The sequence below is a fragment of the Crocodylus siamensis genome, chromosome 4 (genome assembly GCF_052110815.1).
Source record: "Crocodylus siamensis isolate JL-2025a chromosome 4, ASM5211081v1, whole genome shotgun sequence".
In the NCBI taxonomy this organism is placed as follows: Eukaryota; Metazoa; Chordata; order Crocodylia; family Crocodylidae; genus Crocodylus; species Crocodylus siamensis.
In genome coordinates, this window is record NC_143398.1 from 145,933,156 (window position 1) to 145,951,826 (window position 18,671).

The following is an 18,671-nucleotide window of genomic DNA, read 5'->3' on the forward strand; positions in this document are numbered from 1 at the left end:
TTTTAGTCAGTCCTGAGCAAGGGTCTCCCAAGTACTGATGTTGAAGTTACACCTCTTCATGTTTGCCTTCAGGATGTCTTTGAATTGCTTTCTTTGCCCTCCACTACTTCATTGACCTTCTTTCAGCTGTGAGAAAAAGATTCTCTTTGGAAGGCAGAAGTCAGGCATACGAACAACCTGATCTGTCCAACGAAGTTGGTTTTTGGATGATCATGGCCTCAATGCTGTTGGAATTTGCTTTGGCCAAGATGCTGCTTGTGCATTTATCCTCCCAGCTAATCTGAAGGATCTTATGAAGGCACTGTTGGTGGTACTTTTTTTCCAAACTCTTGATATGTCTTCTGTATGAGGTCCAAGTTTCTGAACCATACAGCAGAGTTGGAATGATGATGGCTTGATAAACAAAGTGCTTAATTGCTGCAATGTCATGATTTAAGAAGACTCTCTTACCCAGAAGTGCAAAGGCTGTGCTGGAACATTTTAAGCAGTATTGTATTTTTGCGTCAATGTCTGCCTTTGAAAGATGGCTTCCAAGATAGATGAAGTGATCCATGTTCTTCAGCAATTCTCCAGTGATTTGAATGGAGAAGTGGAGGTTGTTTCTGTATTTGGAGCAGGTTGATAAAGGACTCGCATTTTCCTGATGTTTAGGGTTAAGCCAAGACTCTTGTAGATTTCCGAGAATACATTAAGAATGGTTTGAAGGTCTGTTTCAGATTGAGCAATGAAAGCATTGCCATCTATTCTCATAGATAAACTGAGCGACTGTGACGTAGAAGATTACGTAGTCAGGTGAGTGGAAAATTGGCTTAGGGGTTGGACCCAGAGAGTGGTGGTGGATGGGTCGGTATTGACCTGGAAAGATGTGGGCAGCGGAGTCCCACAAGGCTCAGTCCTTGGACCAGTGCTGTTCAGTGTCTTCATCGGTGCCTTGGATGAGGGAGTGGAAAGCACTCTGTCCAAATTTGCAGATGTTACCAAATTATGGGGTAAAGTTAGGACACCAGGGGTTAGGGAATAAATCTAGGTGAATCTGGACAGGGTGGAAAAGTGGGTGGAACAGAATAGGATGCCATTCAATAAGGACAAATGCGAGCTGCTGCACCTTGGGAGAAGGAATCACCAGCACACTTACAGGCTGGGGGAGGACCTTCTCAGCAGCACAGCAGTGCAAAGGGATCTTCAGCCTGCGCAAGAGAAGTCTGAGAGGTGATCTTGTGGCCGCCTACAAATTCATTGGGGGTGACAGCAAGGAATAGGAGATGCTCTTTTTTACCAGGGTACCCCTTGGAGTAACTAGGAACAACAGCCACAAACTGATAGAGAACATTTAGGTTAGATATAAGGAGGAACATCTTTACAGTAAGGGTTGCCAAAATCTGGAATGGGCTTCCAAGGAAGGTGGGGCTCTTTTAAGAGGAGGCTTGACATACACCTGGCTGGGGCATCTGACCCTAGTGCTCTTTCCTGCCCAGGGCAGGGGGTCAGACTTGATCTGCTGAGGTTCCTTCTAACCCTAATATCTATGAATCTGCATACTGGAGCTCTGTTATGGATGTTATCAGGAGTGGACTTGAACAATGATGGCCTGGAGCTTCCTGCCATACCCCAGTATTCAGCATCCCAGCCAGCCATCTTCTAGTACACCTAGGACCAACATGGACCTAGTACACCAGAAGACCCAGCCCATGGCAAGACAGATCCCAGGGATGGTGAGTAGTAGAACACTGTTCCTGGTGGCTTTTGAGGTGCGCTGTTTGGTGCATGAATGCTGCGTGTCCCCAGAAGCTCAGGGGGCATGGCGAGCTCCTGCAGGTGGCAGCAGCACTGTTGGCAGTGGGAGCGTGGAGGCAGCAAGTGGGCAGCACCCGCAGGCAACTGCAGCACTGTTGGGGCAGGGCGGGGAACACGAGTGCCAACCGGAGGTTGGCAACCACCCACATATGTCAGTGGCAATTGCGGACTGTCTTCAGGCACTGCCGGCAGTATTGGCAGCTTTTTTTTTTTTTTTTTTTTTTCCACGGGGTGCACTGCCACGTGTACCTGCGTGCATCCCCTATGTGTTGCCAATGGTTTGGTGCATGGGGGAACAGCCACTTTTTCTGACTCTGTAATCCTGCGGTAACCCATTAATCCACAGGAGGTTCTTCATGCTACCAGGGAATTGGAGACTAAAGCACTAGATTCCTTTTTCAGTCTCCTCCACTTCCAGGACACACACCCTGCATGTTGTGGCAGTGGCAATGCCAGACCAGATGGCAGCCACGGAAGTGGACAGACTGTTGCCCAGAGCACCCTGGAAGAGGAAATGTCATGCCTGCATGAAATGGATGTGCTGGCCTCTACAGCAGAGTCCAGCCCAGCACTGCTAGGACATGATGGCCTCGCAGTGGAATGATGGGGAGAATACTGCTCCTAATACTTGACCACAGTCATGGCCATATTGCTTGCCAGGCACCATGCAGAGGTTGAGGAGCACTACATGACCCTTGCTGAGTCCATTGCTCAGTGAGTTAACAAGGGCTGAGCAGGAGTCCATGGATTATCTCATGTCTGCCTTGAACCTGTAGGCAGAAAGCATGCTTAGTACTCTATCACCCAGCAACTTGGCCCACAAGAGGGACCATCCAGTGGTCCCAGGGGGCACAAGCTGTCATCAGGTTTCACCATCCCATAAGGAGCTGGAGTAAGTACCCCCCAGCCCTTGGACAACTGGTACCACCTTAGTGGTGGGGGAGGAGGAATATGCCCCCCGCCAGCTAATAGCACCGACTGGGGCGGGGGGGAACTTACTGACTTGAACGGCCATGCTGCTTCTGAAAGTGATTGTGGTGCTCTTGGAAGTGGCACCACTACATCCAGTGTTCACAGGGGTGGCACCCACGCTCTTGCCTGGTGTCACCTGCCTGTCACCTGTGCAGGGAGCATGGCTGGATGGGGTGCACATGCACCCCCTATGTGTTGCCACTGCCCCAGCCATCGGCCAGATGGACCCTGTGGCCTAAACAACTCTCCAGAGGCAGTCGCCACCACCTGGGGACATGCCACCTGCTCTTGCTATACACTGCATGCAGGGCCCATGACATGCTGTCATTCAGGGGAGTGATGGACTCCCTGGAAAGATTTGTAAGTGTTTCCTGCCTGCTTTTTCACAGGGCATTTGTCTACTTCTATTAGACTTCTTTCCTTGTTGTCTGTTGTTCAATACAATTTCTGCCTGTTGAGAGGTACAGGTATGACAGGATCCTGCCCCAGGAGCCCCCCACTTGGGCTCAGTCACCTCTGCTTTCTCTGGGCTCCCCTCTTGAACTTTCATGCCACACCACGATGCTGTTATGCTTTTACAGAAAAGGGAGGCTACCCCCAGGCTCCAAGTGAAAGCTCATCCTCATGAACACAGGTGCCACTGTTCATCACCTTAACAGTGAATTACATGGCCTCCTCATCTTCCCTTATAGCCATGCCCAAGCCTCACAGGTGTCACCAATCATTGGGTATTAAGCCCCATTGCCTAATCCAGTCATTCTCTCATCCATGGGCCCTCAGACCTAGTGTCAACTTGGTTCCAGGTTTAGATGCCTGCCTGGACTTTTCTTCCAACACTAATGAGTCTTTCAGCCCCACTCAGGCTCAGTACTCCAAACAGAGGCCCATCTCAACCTCTCTTGGGCTCAGCCCTTCATTTTCAGCCCTTGCTGGGCTTAGGCCTCACTACCTCCAGCCAACTCCATCCCTTGTGGGCTGTGGGTCCTGACCCTGGTGCCTGCCCCTTGCAGGCTGCAGCTGTGGCCCTGCTCCTTAGCCTTGGCCCTTATCCCACAAGCTCTGGCCCTGCTCTCAGGCTAGTTGAGACTTCCACCACCCCTACAGTCTCAATCCCTAAACCACTAGTTTTGCTTGCATCCCACGCTGGAGTCTTGCTGTGGTCCCACCAAGTCCCAGGACTTCCTGGTCAACCTCCTCTGGGCCCTGTAGGAAGGAGGCTCTGGCCAGGAAGGGGCCTGGAGACTGTTGGGCCACTTTCCTCTCCCTTGTCCATGCACGTTTCCAGACAGAGCACCAGTGGGTGGTGTCCACAGCTCCTTGGATGCTTTTGAGGACTGGCAAGTGTGGTCCAGAGGGCTCTGCTTGGTGTCCCTCTCAGGTGCACTTACATGTTTTGACTGTTTGATCTTCAAGTCACTCCTGTCCTGTCTTTTGCCTTTGTCCCAAGTATTTTGTCCTAGGATTTATCCATTAGCCCCCATACAATAGGGGCTACGAGTTAGCCAGGTGGGCCTTAGGACCCATGGTATTTGAATGTTACAAAGAGACAGAAGTCTTGCTGCAGCCCTTCTGCTCAGAAGCTCTTTGCTCCTAGGGCTAGACTACCTGTCCAGCCCCTTTTGGGTCATGTAGCTCTCCTGATTTCCTTCTACTTCACCTGCAGCCTGCTTTCCCTTAAAGTAGAAGGAGCACCAAGCTCCCTGCCACAATAGGGCCTTGGTGAATAGACAGCTTGGACAGGGAGAAGCTGTTTATTGAACAGGCTATCAGTCAATGACAAATTTGCACCCCCCCCAAAAAAAAAAAATGAGGCAAGGGCTCCGGAGCTGTATTCAAAACAGACTTTGGGTTTTGGGAGGGGTACCTTTTAAAGGTCACTGTCCTGTCAGGCAGCTACTGACTGCTGCATAATTTAATTGCCCGCTGAATGCCTCAGCCACTCCCTTTGAAAAACGCAGTAGTTTTACTACTTCCCCTACAAAGCCCAGGGCTTTAAAGTAGGCTTTTAAGTGGATGAAGTGAGCTTCAGCCAAGGAAAACTTATTCTATATAATTGAAACTATATTTTTAACATAGGGTTGGGTTAGTTCATGGTGCTTAGCCTCCAGCCTGCAAGCCAAATCTAGCCCATGGAGGCATAACATCCAGCCCTGGAATGATGTCCATCTGGTCTGATCCCCACTGGCACAGGTTGGGATTGGGGCTACCCTGCCTCACCCCTGCTGCCCCACATGTCCGGATCAATACTGGGATTGGGGCTGACACCGGGTTGCTTCTCCTGCAACCTATGCATCTGGATTGGAGCCACCTGCCCCTGCCCCACATGTTCAGACTGGATAGATCATGGTTGGGCTGCTCAATCCCTCTGCATTTGGCTTCAGGGAGGGAGCCTTGAATGGGAAACATGCCATTTTTCTGCTGGGTAAGCAGGCAGCAACTGTCACTGCTTCAATTAATGCCTTTCTAATGCCCCAGCCCATTCTCCTACAGGAACCCAGTAGTTGTGCTATGGCCCCAGCATACCTGGCCTCTCCTTGAGATGAAGATGAGCTTCCACATCACCTCCCTTCCCCAACCACAGCTCCAGAGCAATGCTCAGCACCCAGCTGAGTATTTACCCCTCACTCTTACCCCCAGTCCTAACTCTCATCAACTCCCCCCTCCCCTACCACTGCCCTCCCTTAACACGCCACTCTTGGACCACACCCCGTCATCATCATCACCTCCTGCCAGCACTGGAGAAAACCACACAGATGAGACCTTGAATTCAGCCAACAGTATTTAACAGACGCGCTACATTTTTATTTATACATTAAAGTGGCTGTGCAGTGCAAACATGCAGTGCCCGGCAACCTGCTGGGCAGTGGAAACTCTGGGTCACAGTCATAGACAGTATTATTACAAACATAGGAAATGGTATTGGTATTGCAGGCACAATAAGAATAGTAGGTTTTGCAGAATTGCAGGGTCTCGGGATCTCTTGCATCTTTGGGTTCTGCAAGTCCTCACTGCTCCTTGCATCAGGTACTAGGATGAGTTAAGTCAGAGGGCAACTCAGAGTGGCAGGACAAATGCAGCAGGAATTCAGGCACAAAACCTCCTAGAAACATTTTGCCACATGCCTGTGGGACACCTAGTGGGCCTGCCATGTCAGCTATGCTATGTATGTATTCTCTCAGGCCACCTGCTGGTGGAAGGGTAGCAGTAAACTCAGCCATTCCTGAGAGCTGCTTTAACAGAGACGTGTGAATGTGACAAAATGTGCCACTTCTCCATTGCATTTATACCCTCTGTGGCCTACCCTGGGCAAGGTCCTGACCCATGTGGGTCTCTTGTCTGCTTATCCAGTGTCATCTTTACAGCTTGCTTCGCTTTCCCCTCCCATCAGGTGATCACTAGTGTCATCATTAGTGAGGGTCTTACTGCCTCGCCCACCACCAACCTATAGCCTTGTGACAGGAGAAAGACAAGTTCGAGAGAACCACGTCCTCCCATCTGGAGATGGTTGTTCTCTAATCTGGACCAACCATTGACTCAGATGGGGAGCATACACTGCCAGGGCTAAACCAGTGAGCAACTGCAGCCAAGAGAAACAAGCATAGAGCACAGCTGTCTCAAACCCTTCTGCCTGGCTTGTGTGGATATTTGATAATGTTATCTCATAGATCAAAGTCAGGCACTGAATGGCCTTGTGGCACAGCCGGAAGTAGCCTACTCCCAGTAGACACTAGATCAGTGTTTCCCAAACTTCATAACTGAGGCACACTTTTTTCTAGATTAAAATTGGCAGCACCATTTACTCAGTGACTCGCAGACTGGATCTAGTCCATGGGCCTGATTCTGCTATGAAGGCCAGCTTGACTTGGCCTAATCCAGACTATTTTTTCATGGCATACTTCTGCTGCTCTCATAGCACACTGTCTGGAAATCATATGTTAGCTGTGGCCTTGGCAATCCTGTGGATGATTCTGCAGGCACACAGCACTTGGTCCTATACCTTGCCCAAGGACTTGCTGTACTGACGACACACCAGGTAGGTTTGTTAGCCAGTCTGCTGCTCTCACAGACATTTCCACCCCTCAGTATGTTGGTAGCAGAAACCTTTAACTACTTCCACTCCATCTACAACAACGCTCTCCAGACATACCTGGCCACCTCTAGGTAGACCCCCCCTTCCTCCCTAGTCACGTGCTGCTGCTGGGGCCCTTTGCCTGGCCCTTACCTTTAACAGCTGCTCAAAGATACAGAGAGGTGGGCAGTGCAGCTAGGACAGAGCTGTGGGCCAGGTGTGGGAAAGGCAGCAGGTGGGGGATCTGTGCTGGGACAGGGGGAGCAGGGCCAGCAGCATTGGGGAAGATGGGGGGGTCAGGGCAACATGGTGCAGAGGTACAGTCAGGAGTATCATGTTATGGGATGAATAGGGAACCTGTGCCAGGGGCAGCAGGATACAAAAATCACTGCTGCAGTCACACAGGGCTGCCAACCCAAGAATTCTTTTTTACTGACAGTAAAATCACACGCAAATAACAGTTTGTATGCCAGTAAAAAGTTGGCAGACTGCCAATCTAAAGTGTCTTGGGTTGGTAACTGTGCCACCTGGCCACTACTGCCCAGAGGCATACAGCCTCCTTCCACTCAGAAGCTGGACAATCCTGCTGTACAGCACTATGGAGAGCTTGGCACCATCCTGGCTGCAAGTCTCCTCTTGCCAGGAGCTAGACCTGTCCTCCCCTAGCAGGCAGAAGTTCAGAGAGGTCACAAAGTTCCTTCTGCAAAACAGGAGACAGGGATGTATTAGAGCCAGGAATAGCTCATCCCTAGGGCATAAGCATTCCAGAGTGGATAAAAAGAGTAGTAGGGTGCTGGGCTTGCCTACAAGGGGTTTCCAAGTATGGCTATTGCTGCACTAGTGCAAAACTCTGCTGTAGATGTACTAGTGGTGTGCCCCAGGTTTGGTATGGTGTTGCTCCCCCTATTGAGTTTAGTTTATTTCTGCCTAAACACCCGACTGCAATTAAGACCCGATTCAAGAAACTCTTTGTAGAAAACTTGGGCCCCCCTTTTGGGCCTACTGAAATTGACTGATTGATTTAATTTATATATCACTCTATCTGAGAAAGCTCTGGCAGAAAGAATGTGGAGGAACCTTGAGCTTGAGGTAGATGCTACATGTGCTTTTGGTTCACAAAAGGCTTGAAACATTTTCCCCAGTACCCACCACAGAACATGCATGGGACAAAAAACTTTGAAGCCATCAAAGCAGCAAGTCTGGTTCTGTGGGATTTGCTTGTCACATGGAAGATGGTGTCCTGGTCTTTGACTATAGTTTTAATGATTACAAAAGGGGCACCAGGTGAGCATGGGACAGAGCTTATATCTGCAGGACCATCACTCCTTTCCACCTTCAAGACAAGGGATGCTGGAGAGCTTGGCAAGCCTCCCCCATTTCCCTTTACAGAAACTTGTGTCCCTGCAAGATACTAATGCTGCAGAGCTGGATTTTCCTAAAGGAATTAGGCACTCAAATCCAACTCATACTCTCATCTGTGACGATGTACATTTTTTTTTCTTGCCCAGCTCTACAAAGGGGCAATGTGGCTGGCTTGCCTGTAGTCCCAGCAGTGCACAATGGCCTGCAGTTCACTCTTTGCTAAAAAGCAATACATGTGGATATGTGCTGGCCTCAAAAACAGAAGATGCTCTCATAGAGAAAAAAATTACCAGCTGCAAAGAAAGGAAAAAAGCCCACGGCCAGCATGAGGAGACAGATATATTTGCATATAAATAAGTGCCCAAGGAAAAGGTACCAGCCATTTGCTTAAGTCACCATACCTACAGGTTAGGGAACTCCCCTCTTGTCAGCACGGAGGTGGAAAAGGATCTTGGGGTCATCATTGACTCCAAGATGAACAGGGACCAGCAGTGTGGGGAGGCAGTTAGGAAGGCCAACCGCACCTTGTCATGCATCCACAGATGCATCTCGAGCAGGTCCAAAGAGGTGATCCTCCCCCTCTATGCGGCACTGGTCAGGCCACAGTTGGAGTACTGCATCCAGTTCTGGGCGCCACACTTCAGGAGGGATGTCGACAGCATGGAGAGGGTCCAGAGGAGGGCCACTCGTATGATCAGGGGACAACAGGGCAGGCCGTATGAGGAGAGGCTACAGGACCTGAACCTGTTCAGCCTCCAAAAGAGAAAGCTGAGGGGGGAATCTTGTGGCCTGTTATAAACTAGTCAGGGGGGATCAGCAGGCATTGGGGGAGTCACTGTTCCCCCGAGCACCACCAGGAGTGACCAGGAATAATGGTCACAAGCTGGCAGAGGGTAGGTTTAGGTTAGATATCAGGAGGTGCTACTTCACGGTCAGGGCGGCTAGGGTCTGGAACCAACTTCCAAGAGAAGTGGTGCAGGCTCTTACCCTGGGGGTGTTTAAGAGGAGGTTAGATGAGCATCTTGCTGGGGTCGTTTGACCCCAGTATTCTTTCCTGCCTTGGCAGGGGGTCGGACTAGATGATCTGCTCAGGTCCCTTCTGACCCTAGAAACTATGAAACCAGCAGTGGGTGTCACACTCTGCTTTGTGTAGCTGCACCAAGTTGAATGGATTTGTGTAATTCACAAACCAGGATGGGCAGTGAGTGTCAATATAGCACATGATACTCTAGGACATTTCTACATAACACTGATCTGTATAAGGAACTCTCTATGGCCCCAGTTTGACAATACTCGCATCATGTTTGTAACTGGGTTGGTATGCAGTTGGCTGAAAGAGCAGCTGAGTTCAGAGGTCAGTAGCAGCAGCATATATAACCAGCATGGACAGGAAATGCAACAAAAATGGAACTAACAGCAACACTCGCCTCAGCACAAACAGATTAAGTCCTCCAGGCCCTGCAGCAGCCTCTGAATATTAGAGAACAGCAACCAGTATGAACATTCTGCACAACACAGGGTCTGAGCAACTTGCTATACCCAGTATAGGTCCATCATTCTTCTTTGCTAGACTTTAATCACCTCCTTCAGCCACATTCCTTCAGGTTTGTCTCTGCAAAACAACAAGTAACTGGCTCATCTGGATGGCTGTGCTCAGCCCCTGGTTCCACCTGCTCTTTACTTAAGCATTGAGAGTGGATTCCAGCATCCCACCTATTCCCACCCCAAGACCTTAGTGCTTCTCTTTCCCAGGACTTAGCAACAAAAACCCAGTTCATTTTCTCTAACAGTTAGCAAGTGTCAAACTCCAGCCCTCTGCACTCTGCTCTAAGTAGTACATCAGAAGGCTGTCATATGGTTAAAGGGGAGTTCTGACCGTTTGCAACAACCTGGAATATACTCCTAGTCTCCTGTTGTTCTGCAACAGATGGTATTGATCACCACCAAAGTAAGGCAAAGCCCAAGGATCACCAGGAAAAACGTGGATGTTAGTAGGGGCTGGGGGGGGGCCTTGGACAGAGTTCAGCTTAGTCATCTAGGACAGTGGTCTCCAAAGTGGGGTACGCAAGATGATCCATTGGGGTGCGGGAAAAAAATATTAGAACTTCTATTTATATTTATTTTTTAGCTTAAAAATAAGGAAAGAAATTAAGCTTTACTAATATTTAATATACGGATTGACACTGGCGCCCTCACTTGGTACGTATGTCAGACAGTCAAGTGTCACGTACGGCACACGAGGTATCCTGAGGGAAGAGTGGGAGTTCCACAACATGAAGGGGTTGACAGTGGCACCCTCATTCATTCGCTTTCAGTGTATTGCAACATATATATTGGGGGTGTGTGCTCAAAAATTTTTTTACTGATAGGGGTGTGCAATCAAAAAAGTTTGGAGACCACTGATCTAGGATACGAGGTTAGCCATAAGTGTTAGGATATGGAAGCTTCTACCTTCTTAGAGGTGGGCAAGTTTGTAGCATCACTGACTGAGCTAGAGATGAAAGACAGGACTTGGCTGTCCACTTCTCAAACCTATTATTAGGGCCAAGTTCACTTACTCCTTACCACCTGCACCCCCCACAGAATAAAACCCCTTGCAAAACCAAGAAAAATTAACCCTTGTCAGAGAAGGGAGGCAGCTTCTTCCCCAGCTCTGGTTGGATAAACGGCACAGAAACACTGTCATTCTTCCCATATCTTTATTATTCTACAGGAGTGTCAGTGGTGGCATACCATTATGCTTCCAGGCAGGATAGTCCAAGGGAGAGGGCTGTTCTTCATACTTCTGGGCTTTGGTGGCCAATGAATTCTTGGAGCAGGGCCTGTGCTTCAGCTCGCCTGCTCATCCTGTTTGCCTTGCCTTGGAAGCGGCCCCGTTTCCCAGCTCCTTTGCCTTCCAAGATTTCAGCCACCCTGCAGTAACAATTCAAATGTGATAAAGCCAGGAAATCTACATGTGGTCATTTGTAAACTGCATCTGTTTGGACATGGTCAGTACCTAGCCACCTTGGCCCTTCCTCTGACAATCAGAAATGATGTTTCTTTTTTACCTGAGACAGGAATTTGGCTTCCTTTTCCTAACAACAGTTCTAACTTAATGAAGGTCACAACAATTTACCTGGGACCTAAATTCTCAACTATTTCGATAGGCCCAGCCAGGAGGAAGAGACCAGCTTCTTTCTCATCTCCCACAGTCAGGAACAGCAGGGTTTCCTGTGAAAAGAGGGCAACAGAATGATTCTGCTCCACAACATTTCAGCACCCTAACACCAGAGCAGCAAGCAGGCAAGTCCCACATGTGCAAGCGAGTAACTGTCATTTTTGTCTTGCTGTAATTGGATGGCAAGATGATTTCTGGGGGGTCTCATTCCCTTAGTGGAGTAGAAGAGCTTTGTGCTTTTCATTCCAGGTCAACTTCCCACTTGGTTCTGGGGCACAGAAATTTATTATGGGAGTTGGGGAACACTGACAGTGTGGGATCCAAGTCAAACGGGCTATAGGGTCTCCGTGGGCACATCTACACATCACTGTATGGCAGGCTATGGCGATGTGGCAATCATGCAGGTCTACACCTGATCACCAGCTACATGCTCCCCCAGTATAGTGCGCCACTATAGTGACATAGCTGGGAAATCTACCCATCCACAGCACACACAGCACAGTAACAGCCCATAGTATGCCGTGCTTTAGTACTTCCAAAAGGAAGTACTAAAGCATGGTGCTGTAGCAACGTCACCATACAGCAACATGTAGACACACCCTGTGTAACTCTAAGGGTGACAAAAGCCTTCAGCCCATTGAAACATTTCCATGTTCACTTCTACCTGGCTGCTGGCAAGATCTACAGAAAGAAACCATGGAAAATGAGTTTCCATCTTCCAGCAAGGAAGTGGTGGTCCACCAGATCATGGTTGTCATGAGCCTGGGGGGGGGGGAAGCATGATCAGCTCTGGGCTGTGCTGCAGCATCTTTAATGGATAAAGAAATCTGTTTCTGTGCGAATCTGTAGCAGGGACTGGTTGGGTTCCTATGTGGTAGCAAACACTATGGAGCCCTAGGCCAGGCTGAGGTACCAGCAACATAGAATACTCACATCCATCCCAATCTCATTAGCAATGATGTTCATGAACTCAGTGTCACCATCTTTCCTGTGGAAAATAAAAGCATTTTGGAGATTCCATGGTATAAAGGATCCAACTAACACTGAAAACCTGCCCAGGAGTCCCAAACTGACTAGACAGCATCAGTGGCTGCGACTGTCCTGGCATGGCTTTTGCTGATTTTTAGTGTGTTCCCTCCTGGTGGCTTTCAGACTGTCAGGGAACCAACACCCAGATTCTGCATGAATGAACTGCTCCTGAAAGCCACAGCTTTGGCTTCTCAACATCAGACTTGTAATGTCTGAAGCAAAACCTTCAGGATTTCCAACCAGTGTGAGTTATGATTCTTAAAGTGCTTCTTGTTTAGCAGAGACCTCTTCAATTTTACTGGAAATGCTTTGGGCAGAGAGAGATCAGACAGATAAACGCATTGTTCAGCTACAAAACCATCAGAATCCAAACAACTGCAATACAGTCTTGTTATATTACAAGCCCTTTCAGCAGACCCAGACAGAGCTCATCTAAAAGTCTGGTTACCTTTTTTATCTTCTCCCTTATGTAGCAGTGGTGTTGTGGTAAAAAGCCTTGAATGGGATGCAGTTACCACACATTATATGCATGCCCACAACTCCAGGGGAATGGGATTTATAACGTGGGGCAGGGGTACTTAACACCCAGCCAGCAGGCCAGACCTGGTCCTCAGCCCGTTGTCATCTGGCTCATCTGGAGTCATACAGGCCACAGCACCACATGCTAGAACCAGCACACAGGGCAGCACAGACCCCAATCCCATCACATGGGGCCAGGCAGAGGAGGCACACAGGGCTGGGCAGAGGCATGTGGTTCGAAGTCCCCGATCTAAGCACACAGGGCCAGGCAGGGGCAGTGCAGTCTGGATCTAGGTGCCTGGGTCCAATCTTGGGATGCAGAGTCCAGTCCAACCCATGGACAAGCTCTACATCATTCATTTAGCCCATGGGGCCAAAAGGTTGAGCACCACTGACCCAGCAGGCCCATTCCTATCTATAATGCCTTACCTGTGTAATACAAACAGCTGGCCTCGATTCGGGTTGCTTTTGAAGCTCTGGGCTGTCAAAACAGCTAGATCTCTAAGCAGGTTCAAGTTGTTCTGAAAGGAAAGAACATTCTTGTGTTGTAGACAAGGTTTGAAATGGGTGCCCTAAGGCAGTAGGGGCCACAATATTCATAGCCTCCAGTTCGTTAAGAAAGAGTCTAAGAGTCAATTCTAACTAATGAAAATTATTCAGAACACCACTGTGAAGGCACAAGCCCTTGAAAAAGTAACCACAGTCTGTTTTACTGGGTCCAGCTGTACCTTCTGAAGCATCTTCACAGAATTCTGCAGCCTCTTCACAGCTTCCACATGTTCCTCTGGCCCATTCCTGAAAGAGTAAGGCACAGCTTAGGGGCTGTTAATGCACTGTCCAAAAAGAGCTCCACTGATGGGAGCCACAGGATAGACCAAAATGTATAAGCTACTCTAGGACTTGCAATTTCATATAGCAACCCAGGATCCAAAGCCCTGAACCCTACAGCAGCTGCAAGGCCAGGGAAGAGTTAACTTTGCCTGGACAGCTACAAATCACACCTCGTCCAGCAGCAGTGTCCTACCCCAACTCTGTCCCACAGGGCAGGATGCTTGAGCCCCTCTGCCTCCATTCCAGCAACTCCCTTTACTGAGGGCTTGCTTGCCACACAGAGCAGCTGCCCGTGCAACACGTCATATAGGTGGGCCATCTCTGCTCTAAGGCCCTGTGCCATCTCTTCGTGAGAGAAGGATCAACAAGGCTGAAAGAGGGAGAGAAAAGGGAAAGGGTATTATTACTTGAGCAGTGAAGTGAGAGTCTTCTCAGTGCTATGACTCCGTTCAACAGACTTCAGTACTCGATTCCCCACCAGGAAAACCAAGTTTGTTTTGTTCTTTTTTCCTTTTTCTGTGCCAAGCAGTTTAATAACCTTATAGAGAAAAAAGCAGGATCCTAATCATGGAAGTACTACGAAGTTTTAAAGAGACACGCAACTGACATCACAACAAGATGCAAGTGAACATCTACACTCGATCATCAAGCCTGAACCATTAATATCACCCTTAAGAAACACAGGGAAAAATGGAAGCAGATTAATTACATTAATAAACCATGGGCCAGCACCTGGATGTGGTGCTTAAACCAACCACGTATGGCCTAATATCTAGGGCCCTGAGAAAATTGTGATTTCACAGACTGAATGAAAACTGCAAAATTCAGACCACACCGTGATTTTTAAGGGGTGTGAGCACAGGCAACGAAAGGCCAGAGCTAATGGGCTTAGCCCCCTCAAATGCAGGGCAGCCCGAGCGTGGGCTGGCACACACAGAGAGACACAGAGCCTGCATGCAGCCAGGATCGCAACCAGAAGGCATGCGGAACACTGCCTACCACAGCAGGTAAGCTGGGGGAGGGATGTGGGTGGGCACAGATTGAGGCCCCCAGAGAGGGAAGGAGTGGGGCAGGGGTGAGCGGGGCCCTGGGACAGGTTATGGGATGCCCGGAGCCCGGGTAGCTCGTCCAGGGTGTGGGGGGGCTCCCACCACTGCATGCACCTCAGGAGAGGCCCAGGGGGCACATGCCTCCCAGATCTGTGCATGGAGTAGAGGTGAACTGGGCTCTGTGTCCCACTGTCCCTGCCCTCAGAGAGGCGTAATACCATGTACCTGCCACTGCCATCTCCTGGAGCCAGCTTCCAGGGAAGGGGCAGTAGGGCAAAGAGCCCAGCCCACAGCGGGCAGTCCGTCTCTGCCCCACACAGATCCAGGGAGGCACACGGTCCCCAAACCTCTCCAGAGGCGTGTGCAGCACCAGAACCCCACCGCTGTGCCCCTGGACAAGCCGCCCAGGCTCTGGGCATCCCATGACCCATCTCGGGGCTCACCTTTGGGCCCCCCTCAGCCCAGCCCCTGCTCTACTCCCTCTCCTCCATCCCTCCCTGTGGGGGCCTCAATTTGCCCCCCCACCTCAACCCTTCTCCAACTTACCTGCTGTGGTGGACAGTGCTCTGCATGCCATCTGGCTGCAATCCTGGCTGTGTCTGTTTGTGCATGCCCCTCCCCCGCAGCCTCCCAGAGCCCGCACCTGGGCTGCCCCACAGTCCTCTGCATTGCCACACGTTCAAGGGGGCTAAGCCTCATTAGCCCCAGCCTTCTGCTGCCTATGGCTGTGTGCCTGCCTGCTGCACATGCACAGGTACAGTGTCTTTTTTCAAGGAATATTCACGGAACTACCAGGACCCAATAGCCAAGATCAATGGTAGTATTCTGAATATTCCGTGAAAAATTATACTCTACCCCAACACGTGCCACGAATGTGACAAGAAACCCATGATGTTCTTAGGGCCCTACTAATATCTAGTAATTTCACAGCAGTAACAAAGTAGCTGTGCAAACTAGAAAACAAGAGTTATTTATTTCAAACTGTTTCCTCAAAAGGACCATAAGCACAAAAATGCCTAGACAGCGCTAAAATTTTTTATCTTCACCTACTTCTCCACGAACCAAGTAGAGGATTCCTCATTCATGGCAAACCACAAAAATGCCACAGAACTCCATGACTTTCCAGTCCACTGGAAACAAACCTCCTGCTAGCTAGGGTGTCAGCAGTTTGGAAGATCTTTTGCTGCCACACAGAATACCCAAGTCCTACATGGAAAAGACAAAAGACTGGGGCCTCGACAGGGGTTGCATGGCTGTTCCCCTATGCCCTCTGATACTCAGTTAGGCTTCTCCTACTAACTCAGAAAATGTGTAGGTAGATCCTTGATCTTTCTGTCCCCGGCATTCTGTGTATTGGGTGAAGGCAGAAGCTGGGGAGCTCTTACCTGCAATTGGCTTAAGTTAGAAACGTGAGTTCCACAGCACATGTTGTCATCTATATCCTCAATGCTCACAATTCGCACTGGCCCTGTGTGGTCATCTGGCAAACCACGGGTTCTCACCTACCAAGAGAAGGAGAAAGGTATGCATAGCAACGAGAACTCTCTGGGACAAACAAGAGATGAGGCAGGACACTGCCTCTGCCCCACGCAGCTCTGGACTAGATTTCAGCTACCAGCCTCCAGTGCCACTCACCATTTCCACCTCTGGGTCACCATCAGAGAACTCCTTCACTGTCACAGGAATATGGGCCCGTATCTTCTCATTCACATTCTCCTCTAGAGCTACCACTTGCTCCCTTGTCATTGAAGGTGTGTCCAGTTCTATGACACTTCGCTGACGGCCCAGCTCCCTGCAGGGACAGCAAACATCAATCATGCCTGCCCATAAACATAACAGAGATAAGCTGGAAGCTTCCTGTTCGGCACCAAGTGCCATGCAGGAGAATGATGCAGAAACTGAGTTTCAGTGCACTAAGCCCTTCCCTCTCACTTTACACAGATTGTCCCTAGCTTGGCTGCCCATCGCAGGCCCTCTGTGCTGAATGGGATGGCTAGGGCTCAGCATAATGACAGAAACAAACAAGCTTTGGGAGTGACGTTAAAAGGAATTAATTCCCAGCTCACCATGAGGTGGTTTTGAATCCAAACATCAGATCTGCAATGGCAGTGATGAGGTGCTGCCCTGGAAAAGAAGCAAGCAACAGCTCTGAGTTGTACTACATGCAGGTGGTAAGGCATTCAATTAAAACGTGTGTTTCTTGTGTTAAGTCTCCTTGGCCTTTGCAAATGCACAAGAGCATATGCGTGTGCAGAGCTCTGCTCACTGCCCAGAAGCACACGCACAAGGCACAGCTCACCCAGCCAGCCCCAAGAACCACAGAATATGGCAGGTAGTTTGGAGGAGCTCAAAGCAGACTACACATTTCTGCTCCGAATCCATAAATATTATGCTTACTTGTGAACCTCATTTGAAGGACATTTGCTATCCTTTACTATATTTATCATTCACATTCTTTACTATTCATTCCACCCAGGAAGAGCACACACCAACTGCAGAAACTTCCTCAGCTGGACAAAGGGTTTTTAAACCTGAAAGTTTGCTACCGTTTTTTCCCCAAACTATTCAAGTTGGTCTAATAAAAGATATCAGATTCACCCAAAGAACTTTATTCACTATCCTAACGTTTATGCAAATGAGCATTTCCTGTACCACTATGTCAGTGGTTGTTTTTGAATGTTTATGCAACTGTGTATTTGCTGTGTCAACTGTATCTTTGCTGTACCAACTGTGTGCATGTTGTATGACAAGTGATGACTTGTGTGTGTTGGGCTGTTGGGGTTTTGTTGATATCTGTATGCTTTATATAACAATCCAAAAGAAAATGTCGCTATCCTAAAACAGCTCCAAAAACAGCCATGCAGGGAGCTCAGTAAACTGCCAAAAGGGACCAACCCAGTATGAAACGGATGCAGGGATATTCACAACCGTTCTGGGACCATGTTGGGCAGAGCCACTATCGCCGAGGCAGCTGAGGGGAGCACAGGGAATCCAGGTCTCTGAAATGCAGTGGATGGTTATAACCCTCTCCTAAGGTCTGGCTGTAACGTGCCTGAGGGCTATTTGGAAGCACCGCTCCCAGAGGAAGACACAGCAAAGTTACGTCTTGTGACAGACCCCTGGGTACAGCCCCCGCCACCAACACGGGCAGCTAGTTTTGCTTTGCCCGGGGGTGGGTGGGGGGGGAAGCGCTCACCCGAGTGCTGCTGCATGTGGTCGAACCTCCTATCCCAGTCCAGCGACAGCCGCACCTCGCGGCCCGGCTCCAGCGGCGTCTGGACGAAGTGCAGCGCCTCCGCGCCCTGCCGGGTCACTCGCAGCACGGGAATGTCCTCGATGAGGCCCCGGTCGTCCGGCTGCGGAGAAGAGGGCAGTGGCCAGCGCTGCGCCCCGCGCCGGCCCCAGGAGCGCGGGCCCTGCCCTCCCCCCCGCCCCCACAGCCCCGCGGCGGTACCTGGCCGCCGCCCTCGGGGAAGAGGATGGTGTCCTGCAGCCCGACGTTGAAGCCGGGCAGCGGCGCCTCGCGCTCCCGCGGCAGCTCGGCGGGGCGGCACCACAGCACCCGGGTGCGGAACTGCAACGCAAGGCGGGTAGGGGGTGGTCAGTGGCGGGCCGGGCCGCCCGCAGGCGGGGGGAGGGGGCCGCGCTCGCACCTGCCGGGCCCAGCTGTCCCGCTGGCACTGGAACACCATGGCGGCAACGGCGGCGGCACGAGCTGCCAGTCTCCGCCGCTAGCGCCAGCCACCAGGGACGGGACGGGCAGCTAAGAGGGTCACAATTCTCCAGCGGCGACCGCGACGCTACCAGTAGGCGGGGCCTGAGGTTCCGCCCCCACAAGCGCGCAGGGACCCGTCTCCTTCCGCTCGGCCTGCGCGTGCGCGGCCGC

The 18,671-nt window shown here is 50.3% G+C and overlaps 1 protein-coding gene across 2 annotated transcripts; it reads right to left on the minus strand.

Moving 5' to 3' along the window:
* Positions 1-5,592: 5,592 nt before the first annotated feature.
* Positions 5,593-18,620, minus strand: AARSD1 (alanyl-tRNA synthetase domain containing 1). Of its 2 annotated transcripts, XM_090044064.1 has the most exons (13): positions 18,439-18,620; positions 18,240-18,359; positions 17,982-18,141; positions 16,852-16,909; positions 16,421-16,577; positions 16,171-16,287; positions 14,144-14,274; positions 13,634-13,700; positions 13,335-13,426; positions 12,291-12,345; positions 11,316-11,410; positions 10,931-11,110; positions 5,593-9,809 (listed from the first exon to the last, which is right to left on the minus strand). In XM_090044064.1, exons 1-12 carry the CDS (start codon positions 18,475-18,477, stop codon positions 10,975-10,977), a joined length of 1,227 nt encoding a protein of 408 aa, XP_089900190.1. In that variant the 5' UTR covers positions 18,478-18,620; the 3' UTR covers positions 5,593-9,809; positions 10,931-10,974. The 2 variants fall into 2 exon arrangements, with proteins under 2 accessions (XP_089900190.1, XP_089900188.1); XM_090044062.1 differs by lacking the exon at positions 5,593-9,809 and having other exon boundaries at positions 10,882-11,110; positions 18,439-18,619.
* Positions 18,621-18,671: the final 51 nt, after the last annotated feature.

Bases quoted from the DNA above. Each gene is read 5' to 3' on its own strand.
- AARSD1 (XM_090044064.1), bottom strand. From the start codon at position 18,477: ATGGTGTTCCAGTGCCAGCGGGACAGCTGGGCCCGGCAG. The intron at 11,411-12,290 runs GTGAGTATTCTA...CTCTTTTCACAG, and splicing joins CTAATGAGATTGGGATGGAT to GAAACCCTGCTGTTCCTGAC. The intron at 11,111-11,315 runs GTAAATTGTTGT...TTGTTACTGCAG, and splicing joins GTTGAGAATTTAGGTCCCAG to GGTGGCTGAAATCTTGGAAG.